The sequence below is a fragment of the Pollachius pollachius genome, assembly GCF_949987615.1.
Source record: "Pollachius pollachius genome assembly, chromosome: 12".
Lineage (NCBI taxonomy): Eukaryota > Metazoa > Chordata > Actinopteri > Gadiformes > Gadidae > Pollachius > Pollachius pollachius.
Window position 1 is genome coordinate 13,204,784 of NC_136945.1, and position 11,789 is coordinate 13,216,572.

At 41.8% G+C, this 11,789-nt stretch overlaps 1 protein-coding gene across 1 annotated transcript; it reads left to right on the plus strand.

Annotated features, from left to right (window-relative positions):
- The first annotated feature begins 1,460 nt into the window (after positions 1-1,460).
- Positions 1,461-11,495, plus strand: LOC307083544 (rac GTPase-activating protein 1-like). Its single transcript, XM_079747461.1, has 17 exons — positions 1,461-1,588; positions 1,917-2,003; positions 2,572-2,774; positions 3,096-3,250; positions 3,672-3,741; positions 4,014-4,067; positions 4,204-4,272; positions 4,450-4,567; positions 4,686-4,837; positions 5,291-5,455; positions 5,640-5,735; positions 6,006-6,204; positions 6,598-6,703; positions 7,116-7,248; positions 9,201-9,309; positions 9,517-9,625; positions 10,563-11,495. The coding sequence occupies exons 2-17, from the start codon at positions 1,928-1,930 to the stop codon at positions 10,639-10,641; spliced, it is 1,893 nt and encodes a 630-aa protein (XP_079603587.1). The 5' UTR covers positions 1,461-1,588; positions 1,917-1,927; the 3' UTR covers positions 10,642-11,495.
- The last annotated feature ends 294 nt before the right edge of the window (positions 11,496-11,789 follow it).

Genomic DNA, 11,789 nt, shown 5'->3' on the forward strand with positions numbered 1-11,789 from the left:
TATAGAGCTTTTCAAAAGCACTTACAGTCTGTCTGTGTGTGTGTGTGAGTGTGTGTGTGTGTGTGTGTGTGTGCGTGTGTGCGTGTTTGCGTGTGTGTGAGAGTGTGTGTGTGTGTGTGTGTGTGCGTGTGCGTGCGTGTGTGTGCGTGTGTGTGTGTGTGTGTGTGTGTGTGTGTAACTGTGATGGCCAGAGTCATAAAGAAGCAGGTAGGGTTGGGGGCCTAATCGGAAACTCACCACTCAACCTACCCTGCCATATAATGCAAAACAAACTATCACACATTACTAATGAATCATTTAGATACAAATAATGACCTGAATTAAGTTCTGTATTCAAACATTTATTGCTATGACAGATAATTTCTTTTTTTTTGGGAAACTCGAACGCTGAACTTTCACTCACTTCAGTATACATTAGCCTACAAGGCAATATTATTTTGACTGTAACTGCTCTGTTTTCCTAAATTAATGACATCCTGTGTTTTTTCAGTGTTTTTGTTCATGCCAAACATTGTTTCCTGATATAATTAGCTGTCCAGTCAGACCAATATACAGCAGCCAGACAGCTTTTATAATGAAGTAATGTAAACAGTAAAATGATTTCTGACAGGATAAAATGTACGAATGGTGTTGAATAATTGATAACGGCAGAGAGCTCCTATTGACGGACAAGCATCTCTAATGGATCCTGTGGCACTGTGAAAAAGAAGACAAACATGCACGTTTACACCATCGCTCCCAAACACATACTGAACATACCCTACATTATCAGACAGCTTATTGTGTGTGTGTGTGTGTGTGTGTGTGTGTGTGTGTGTGTGTGTGTGTGTGTGTGTGCGTGCGTGTGTGTGTGTGTTTGTGTGTGTCTGTGTGTGTGTGTTTGAGAGAAAACACCTCTGTGGTGGTTTCCAGGTTCTCTTCATTAAATCCTGCAAATCTTAGTTGCTGGGAACCCAGATATGCCAGCCTTGGATGATTTATGGTGTTATGCATCATGTGCTTTGTCCTTAAAGAGGACACCGTAACACTCTGTCTATTAGGGCTTCGACAGTCAACACATATATATAAGTATATCTATCTCTTATATGTCCTGACACAATTGATGACAGAGCATTCCACATATTATTGATTAACATTCTCCCATGTTGTTTTGGTGGATTTATTCTGCTTAATCATGCACAGCTAATCTAAAAAAGTTTAACTGAAACAACTGTATTTAATATGCATATATTGCACAACACAAGATATACATTTATGAAGAATAAAATACATTAGTTATGAACTTGTGATATTAGTAACAAGATAGACGGTAAAAGGTTGAGACTAATCACAGTAAGGATAGTCGAGTAGTTACAACCCCCGCCCGGCGGTGTCGCAAGAGTGCAGTTTTATATTCTCTCCACGTCGAGGAAGTAAACAGGCGCTGTTTTTAAACTGAGAGGCACTCGGCAAAATCTCGGGGAGTTTTGACAGGTGTGGCTGCTCCGTCGGTTCCTGGTGCTAACGTGGTGGAATGCTGAATTTAATGTTACTTTAAGATTTTATGTGTTTAAAGCTACGTGCATCAAGACCTTAAGATATCTCACAGGTAACAACTATTTTACATCTTTTAAAATATTTTGTAACGTAATGTTAATCTTCAATAGCAGCCGTGATTCCAGACAGGGATTGGCTGCGTCTTTTGGATTATCTGGATCCAAGACAGAATAATGACTTCGTCCTTTAGAAATACCCTTTACGTTATTGTTTGGACATTTAGACGATCATCGTAACATAGATAGTTTTAAAACATTTACTTTAAAGACGATAGTAATTACTTGTTACATACGCATGATCGTATACATATCGCTTACGTTCGAGTGTTAAAGTAGTCTGGAACAATTGAAATCACTATCTTATGATCGTATGAACCTCAGAGCCAGACACGATGGAGACCTCAGTGGTGAACCTGTACGACAAGTTCCTGAGTCATGTGGACAGTCTCAGCGAAGGCGTCGAACCACGTAAGTCTACACAGCTTTTACTTTGGAATGTTTCACCTCAGGGACCAGAAAACCCAATCATTAACCACTATTAAGGTTCGCATTGTCTTCACTGTTTGGCTCTGAAATAATGGCCAAAAGTACTTGATAATAATGTTCCAGTTGCTGCACCTACATGTTGACAATTGGTTTGGACTGATAACATTGTGTGAAATTGCTACACTAGAGAAAAGTGCGAGATGGAATGTACCGGGAAAATATCTCTGTGTGTGACTGTAATGTAAGCAAGCTGAAGACAAAATGGTCTGTGGGGTACGGCCACAATTTCCATCTGCAAGAAGGTGGCATAATGGAGAGCATTTCCATTAGAATGCCTTTTTGTTTCTCTTCTCTTCCCTCCTCTGCTCACAATACTCTTCTTCCCTTCTATCTGGGAAAGGTCTTTTTTTATTGCTATGCTAATGCAGATTTGTCATTGTTTTTTATAAAGGTCAATAAACAAACTAGTATCTATTAATTATATTGGGGTACCATACAGAGTTGGTAAAAAAACGAACCTTTATACTGCTACTTTGTCCATGTTGTTTAGAGTTTATCCAGATGGCGACCAGCTTCGAGGCGTGCCGTAAAAAGTGGCTCCAAGCGGACGAGGCGCTGGGCTCCTGTAAGGAGGTGCTGGCCAAAGCCGAGACGGACAGGGGGTCTTTGGAGGTCAAGCTGAAGCACGCCCGCAACCAGGTGGACGTGGAGATCCGGAGGCGGCAGAAAGCTGAGGCCGAGTACGAAAAGCTGGTGGGTTCTTTCTCTTTCTGGTGGCCTCTCTTCCGAGAACTTCTCTGCGATTAGTCGTATATTTAAATAGTTAGTTTGTATTGTTAAGTAGTTTAATGTCAATATGTTACTCCAGCTATTTAATGCTTAGGATAGTCTTTAATCAAACGTTTATCAAACACCCTAACCACCAGACCTCCCTGCCTTATAGACTGTGTTTATTCCCTTGCCTCAACTAAGTCTGACCGTGTTATATCTCTTGATGAAGGTTGCTTCTAACAGGTAGGACAATAACTCAAACCATTTGCCCTGCACACTTTCGTGCCTTCTGCTCGTCTACAGGAGCGTCAGCTGCAGCTGATTCGGGACCTGTTGATCTCGGAGACCCACAGCAGCAGTGTCCACTTGAGTGAGGAGCAGAGGAATGCCCTGGCCTTCCTCAGCGCCCACTCCCAGGCGGCCCAGTCCGCCAAGGGCAACGTCAACACCAGCCACAGGTCAGAGCCTCCGGCCTGGGTCTGGACAGCATGTTCAGCCTGGCTTGTTTTGATGCAGCCACACAAGCTATGGGGAAGGGGGTGCTACATTTTTGTAATACTTATAGTGGCCACAGACAGAGAAAGGTACATTTACAGATTGTAATTAACTTTTTGATTTATATTATTTATACGTTTTGGTGAATTACAATAAAGTGATTTGAGGGTAATCTATCCTGCTTCTTTATATCAATAAGAATGTGTCTAGAATGCACTCTTACCCATACAACTCTGAAACTGAAGCGTATCTCTAACCCCACGATAATAGATAACATCTCAAAGTAAAAATGATTCAAATAATCAGTCACAGAAAAAGCCCCTAGGTTGTTAATAGTCCAATAGATTCTAACTCCCTTGCGGCCTTCCTTCCCTCACGTTACAGGTTAACCACCATTGATGAATCGGCTTCCATGCTGTCAGACATTAGCTATGACCAAACGGATGACTCTCTGGTATGAAAAAACTTTTGTAATCATTACCATGGTTCATTTGTACGTGTAATATAAATATAAATCCTTTGTAACTGAAATCAGACATATATCAAGACAACAGCCTTTTTTGTAGCTTCATACAGTTTTTCAAACCTTTAAAAGTTAGTGAACCTTTTCTGTTAGAAAACCCAAGTCCAGGTGCTTGTGTCCTTGCCTAACTGCAAGTTGTTGTTCAACTTTGATTTGTGGATCAGAATTTCACAAGCCTTTATTATCTTCGTTCAACCCCTCAGGACTGGGACTCCTCTGTCATCAGGACTGTGAAGCTGAAGAAACGCCAGAAAAGGGTGAGTGCAGCTTTAATTCATCAATGCCTTTCTTGTTGTCTGGGGTTTAGCTCTTTATTTTGGGTGTAGTTTGGAATAGTCCCATCATCTGGGGAAGTGGCCTTCATAATTCTCCCATTTGATTTCATATCCCCAGCGGTCCTCCAGACAACTCCTAGAGCCTGTGAAGAGACCTCGCTCGTCAGGGCGCAGAGACCCAGACAGGGTAAATACTGACCTCTGCTGGTGGACCTGCTCTACTACACCTGCATCAAAGGATTCCATAACCTTTATAACATGTCTGGGAGAACGTCCTAGTTTATATCCAACAGAGAGTAAACGCTCCTTGCTAATGGTTCCTATGTAATGTGGTTCCTGTACATTGAATGTGTTTGTTCATCAGGTGAATGAGTCGGTGGTAACCAAGACGACCATCACTGTCTCTGCTAAAGGTGGCCCCGTGGAGGCCGTCTCCACCATTGAGACGGTGCCCTACTACACCCGAAACAGACAGAAGAGTGGTGAGGACGTCTGCATGGGTCTCCATTCAATAACATAGTTAAATAGAGCAGAATCCTCTGTTCAACTTTGGAGATTTGTTGAGTACAGTTTAGGTGTCTGACCGTGATGCGTCTATAGCTGCTGCTCCAGTATGGACGGATACCACTACCGACCAATCCGAGACCACCAGCGATGCACCCAGTATGCCGTTTACCAAGGCCCCACCCACTCCAAGAACCCCCAGGAACAACTCTGCTTCCGGGAAGAAACATAACTTTGTTCCCAAAACGGTAATGCCCTCTCAGACATGTCCTGTGTTTATAATGCAAGCATACCGGTAACATAAGATGTACCGCAGCAAACCTGATCTCTGATCCCGCAGTCCTACTATTTATAAACTATATTACATACTACAATACTATACAGTACTATACTATACTACTTATAGCAGGACTTCTGGTGGGAGCCGGCAGAGAGCCTGGGCCGGAAACCAGAAACTGCAGGGGGTGGAGTTACGCCTTGTTTCCTGTTTTTTTCAAAACAGGAAACAGGGCTGCCAGCCTCCAGCGCCATGATTTGTCAAAACAAAAAATAAACGAAGGGAGGTGAACTCTCTGTTCACCCCTGATTTGAGCTTGTCTACCATAAGGCTTTGGAAATGTATCTAAAGTCTGGTTTGTGAGACTACAGCTAGCCTCACATGTTGGAGTACAGTCCATGATGTCCCCTTCTGTACTTCACAGGTCATCAGGTCAGAGTTCTGCCAGCCTTGTGGGAGAAGGACCAAGTTTGGGAAGGTCTATCTCCGGTGCCAAGAGTGCAGGGTGGTCACCCATCCAGAGTGTCGGGAGCAGTGCCCCCTGCCCTGCAACCCCATCGCCTTTAGCACCCCCCTGAGGACCACAGAGGTACTGCACCTTGTGTCCTCCTTTGTATTACGTGAATGAAATAACATATTCACAATGTCTTAGAATGGTGGTGGGTCTTTTTACACCCAAACTCAACAAGGCCGTTATAGGAACTAGATGTTAGTCTTTATTACTCGTCATTGGTTTCACGTGTGTGTCTGTGTGTGTGTGTTTTTCTGTTTAGGTGACACTGGCTGACTTTGCCCCCAGCACCTCCCCCATGGTGCCCGTCCTGGTGGTCTACTGCATCAAAGAGATCGAACGCAGGGGACTCAATGAGGTGACTCTTTATTTTAGTCTGTCAATGACATTAAAGCACAAAGATGTTTATAAAAAGATTAAATAATGTTACCCGTATCACTAATGCATCCTGAAAAGTAAAAAAAAATTGTCGGTGGCTTTTATTATTACAAATAAGAGCAGGTTTCTTTTCAGCTTTATTCACTGTGTTTTCTCCTTGTTTTGAAGGTCTTTTTTCTGGTCCTTATTTAGTGAAACGGCATTTGAATCATTCAACCATTAAGCGTTGTGGTTCCCCCTCTGTGTGCAGGTGGGCCTGTACCGTCTCTCCGGCTCCGACCGCCAGGTGAAGGAGTTGAAGGAGAAGCTGCTGAGAGGCAAGACCCTACCGGCCCTTAGTAAGGTGGAGGACATCAACGTGATCACAGGCGTCCTCAAGGACTTCCTCAGGAACCTCTCGCAGCCGCTGCTCACCTTCCACCTCAACAAGGCCTTCATGGAGGCTGCAGGTGAGTCCCTAGGGCGCGGTGGTCTGGTGGTCCGACCGCTAGGCCATCCGTTGTTCTGGGTTCAAACCACAAGGTACCCGAAGGCATCCTCAAAATGGCGGTGGATACGAGCTTCTGTTCAATGACTAAGTAGTAGTAAATAGTCATTCAAATGAAGATAATGTGACTTTTTTAGTTAGTTGTTCTTTTTTCTTGGATCAGGGATTTCAAAAATAGAAGAGTAAAAGGGTTTCCTTCGGTCATCTGTGTAGAAAGAATCCAAAATAAAATACGAATACCACAGCAATTATGCATAGAAGAGCAAAAGTACACTGTTGAGTCATACTATGGCGCAGGGTAAGTGAGAGTAACATTCATTTATTAATTAAAAAATGTAAATGTTTCTGCATCCAGAAATCCAGGATGAGGACAACAGCCTTGCTATGGTGTACCAGGCCGTCAGTGAGCTTCCCAGCCCCAACAGAGACACCCTGGCGTGCCTGATGATCCACCTGCAGAAGTAAGGGCCTCTGCTCAGGGCCATGTGAAGATGCTATGTACCTTTCTCTGTCAATATTCCCATGGTTCATTGCTTCACCCAATCTCTTTTCCTAGTCCAACCTGAAACTTAACCATTTTGATCTTCTCTATCAAATTAAATCAATCCAACCACGTACGTTGGTGTAAAACCAAAATGTAGCTCTTTTAAAATCAAATGCATCTAATCCAGTAAAAGTATGAAAAACTGCGCCTCAACATCCAGGCACTCTATTGGATCCTCCTACACCTTTCCTGCTTGCTCGGGTCACCTGTGGGGGCAGTATCGATCTATATGCACCTAAAGGCAGCTGCAGTGTTAACAGTATATTAAGATTCTATCAGTTAGGCTTATCCTTCTAGTCTTGGTCTCTTATATCATTTCTTCCCCCCAGAGTGTCCCAGTGTCCGGAGACCAAGATGGACGTGAACAATCTATCTCGGGTGTTTGGCCCCACCCTGGTGGGCCATGCCCTGGCGGCCCCCGACCCCATGACCATCCTGCAGGACACCAGCCGGCAGCCCAGGGTACGGACTGATACGCTCCACCACACGACGCTCTAGATACTAGCCCTTGTAGATGTAGGTCAACAGGAGAGGCTAGTGGTCAAGGTGTTTGGCTCCACCTCAAACGTCTGCAGGCGTACTGTGCAAGATGCCTGAAGCTTACCGACTCATTAATCTAATGACACATAAATAAAGGGATACACTTAACAATAAGGGTACAATGCTGTCATTAACCATTAATTAACAGTAGTAGGCATGATAATTAACTAATAAGCAACGGGTAATTAACATTTAGCTAATGGTCTAGTAACTACTTATGGGCTTTTTCTACTTCTGATTTTCATGTTTACTAAGGTAATGGTTTTCATGTCATCTAAGGCAGTGGTTCTCAACTGATCTGGCCTTGGGACCCACATTTTTCATGGTCATTATGTCGCGACCCATTTTTATTAAAACCTAGCAAATTTATTTCTCTAAAACAATCACACATACACAATTGTAATCACAAATATAATCTTCAAGTTGGCTTAGTAAACGGATTGTTTTTACTCAACAAGTGTTCAGTGAAGCTTTTCAGATAGTTGGGGATGTGCTTTTTTCCTGTCTCCTGTGCTTTGTTTCAAAGTCTGGGGTGATGGTTGACAGAGCTACTCTCAGATCATGTTCAGCGTCCAACCTGTTCCTCTGCTTGGACTTGAGCTGGACCAAAGTTGAGAAGCCACTTTCGCAGAGATAGGTAGTGCTGAACTTAGTAATTAAAGTGATATATAGGCCGACACATAGGAATCATAAGTCAAAACGGGCTACATTTGGCTGAATTATAAAAGGTATAAGTGGTCATTTGAAGAGCCGTTTGGGAGCCGAAAGAGCCGGCTCTTGTTGGTGAGCTGATCCAAATTATCCGGCTCACTAAAAATAACCTAAAATCTCATCTCTAATCAGATGGCCTAATCACTGGTAATATTTTTAGCTATTTTATTTTTTCTCCTACACTCCGCGACCCATTCAAAATGAGTCCGCGACCCACTTTTGGGTCGCGACCCACCAGTTGAGAAACGCTGATCTAAGGTATTATTGTTAGCATTATTGAATAGGGTTAGGGTTTGGATTAACCCTTAGGCGTTAAGGTTAACCCTATCCCTATTAAATAATGTATAAATTATTATGTTTTAACATGAGTACCAATAGTCAGGGGTGCACATAACTGGTATGCAAGTACGCAGGCGCGCCCATAGTCAGGGATGCGTAACGTCACTTGTGTCACTACAACGCTTTAGCGTCACTAACAGGAGATCAAAAAAAAAAAGAGATACATTGAGCAGGTGCTTTGACGTTCGCCACCTGCAAAGAAAAGGCAGCCAGAGCAGAAGAAAATCATTTTATTTTTTTTAAAGTAGCGCCAAGATGTGCCGTGGCTCGATGGATGATAAGCGCCATGAAATGTGTGCTCATGTGCGCTGTGCACCACGCACACACTGGAAAACTATGCAAAATAAGCTGATCGCAACGTTCCTTTGGTGAGATATTCAAATGCTCTGTGGTGAAGCTGCTGCAGTTTGATAAAACCTTTAATAAAAAAGAAAAAGGTGGAGCAAAAAACACTGCTGTGCTTAAGAAGTCCTTTGTGAAACTGGGTAAGTTTCATAAGATCAGATGTTAGGTGTGTGGGGTGCGTACCGAACACAATCTCCTGGTACTCACCTGAGTAACTCACTAAAAAAAGTTATGTGCACCCCTGCCAATAGTAAATGATTACTAGACCATTAGTTAACTGTTAGTTTGTTGTTAGTTAATGCTTATTACTGCCTTAACTAATGATAATGAATGGCAAAATAATGTAATTTTTTTGTAAGGTGGTAACCAAAAAAGTACGTATATCAGTGTCTACTCATTGAGTTAATTGTAAACCTTACGCGTTGTGGATAGTGATTTTGACCTGATCCCTGGGCCATTGTTTCTATTACCTTTTACAGGTGGTGGAGCGCTTGCTGAAAATCCCAGCCTCCTACTGGACCCAGTATGTTCCTCAAGAGAACATGTCCATGGACAACGGCTCACAAATGGATATGTCCATCAACAGTGGTAATGTCTTATGCTATTAAGCCACTTGAAAACATGACTCTGGGAAATTGGGTGGTATTTGAATTATATTATTTATGAAGGAAATTACAACGTCTTTATTATAACGTCTTGTCGATAAATATATATATATATTTTTTTTCTAAAGAGGCTACGTAATCATTGATTGATGCATGATGGGTAATTCTGTCTATTTATCTGAACAATCAGTGAGCATCTTGGGGCCTGTCAACACACCGGAGCATCACATGATGAGCAAAACGCCCTCTTCTGGCTCGCTGTCCAAGCGCATGATGCACACCCTCTCCAGCACCACGATGTAAGTCATCCATTCACTCGTTCATTTGATATTAGGGCTGGGCGATAGGACAATGTATATTGTGGGACGTTTAAAAAATCTCGATCAATAGATATAGGCTGTGATATAGACATAGGAAGGAGGATGCATCCTAAATGCCAAATATAGGTCATACTACCATGTTGTAGGTCACTATTTAGTAGGAAACAATCACACTAGGTACGATTGTGGTCGATTTGGCAACTTTTCAAGTAATCATCAGATAGTTCCTTGGTCATGTAGGTTATCCCATAAGGCTGTGAGACACAAGGACCATGCACAAAGAATAATTACATGAATTAGTCAACATTACATTTATTTGACTGCCATCGTATTTCAATGTTCTATGTTATTTTATTCAATCATTTTCAAGTAAAGTAGTTACCTAGAAAGAAAGCTCCCTGTATGGCTATCTAAGATAAGGGAAGCCAGCTCACAAAGCGACACAGCCATGGATAACTGTCCAAAAAAATGATTTTATGGCAACATTTTAGATTTTTTTCTTTTACTATTATTTTACTGGTTTGTAAATATTCACCTGCATATCAAATAATACCCTGTGACATCGACGTATAAAGTCTATTGCTGTACAAGACCGTGACCCTTCGTGACAACGGCCAGGGGATTAGAGAGCTGGTGGCTCGCTGGAAGAGCCAGACTAGCTTCGCTCACTTTAGCTTAGGCAGTGCTAAAAATACCGCTGCATCCTAGGAAACTAAATGACAAATACTACACAAAATGGCTTTGTTTTAGAAATAGTACATCGCCATGATACATTTTATAACAATGTATTTTTTTTCTACACCAAATCCAAACCTGTTAACATATTGTGTATACAACTTTCTAATTTTCACACAACAGATAATATTTTCCGTTCTACTTCAGAAGTAACTTTGTGAATGTTTTCTTGTTGACTTAGATTTGGGACCAAGACTAAACCTGCCACTGCTACCTCCAACCGGCAGGTCAACTTCTTTTCTTCCCCACAACTCAAGTGAAAGGGAGAAAAAATGTATTTAGTATTCAGTCTTTTTATTCTATTTCACATGCATTTACTCGCAATATACTATTCTCTATTTGCATACTCGCCTGGGAGAAAAAAAACTAAATTTTTTGACCATGTGTTTATTACGGTTTGATGTTTTTAACAAGCTTCTTTATATATGACGTTTTCTATGAAAATAATGCTTTGTGTGCCTTGCAGTATTTTTAAAAGCTTTTTAATTGCCAACGCTTTATTGATCCAGATGGTTGTATTTACTCCTCTGTAATGAGAGAATAAGCTTTCAATCAAGTCATACAAATGTAGGTCCCGATGTGTCTTAAATTACGCAACTGTACCGTATGCGCATCTTGTTCCATGTGGTTGTCATCACAGAACCAAAGACGTGTTGGTGTTTAAAAAAGAAATGCAGCAGGATTAAATGAAGAATCAAATACGTATTGTTCCCCAGTCTGCATGTCGCTTGTGATGGAAATCAGTTGCCGTATCATTTTCTTCAAAACTGACTTTTCTTTATAGCTTATGTTTGCTTTTATATTTATGTCACGTGCATCCTAAATCCTCTGCACATCCTCTGCGCATACAGATTATGAAACTAGATTTTTAAAATGTTTTTGTCATGCAAACTAACACTGAATGGGAACGATTTCCTTTTGGCACTAGAATAATCTGTGTAAATATATGTTTTCCTTCACAATGTGCCACAAGAGGATGCTATTGCACCATCTTTTATAATTACATGTATAGCCTCTCTGTGAAGGACGCCTCCTTTCTTTTTCATTTTTTTATATGAAATTAAGTCTGCTACTGTGATACCCTTGATGACCTGTCTACTGTGTGTTAAGTCCCACCAAAGGGCCATGCCACTCTATAAAAAAATGAAGTGTTATTCAAAAGACCTGGACCTTTTATTTCCAAATTTCAGTCCCTGAGGTTTGATTGCTTGAGATGTTGAAGGTGTTGTAAAGCGACTGGGCCGTTGTAAAATCAGTACTAAAAATTCAAAAGATTGCACGGTAAACCTTATTTTCACAGTTCCTAAATGGCGGTTTTCCACACTTCAGCCTCCTCGCTATGGAGTCTGTGGCCCCTGAGGCCTGTCGGAATTTGTAGAGGGAGCGTTTCATTTCACAAATTCACTGA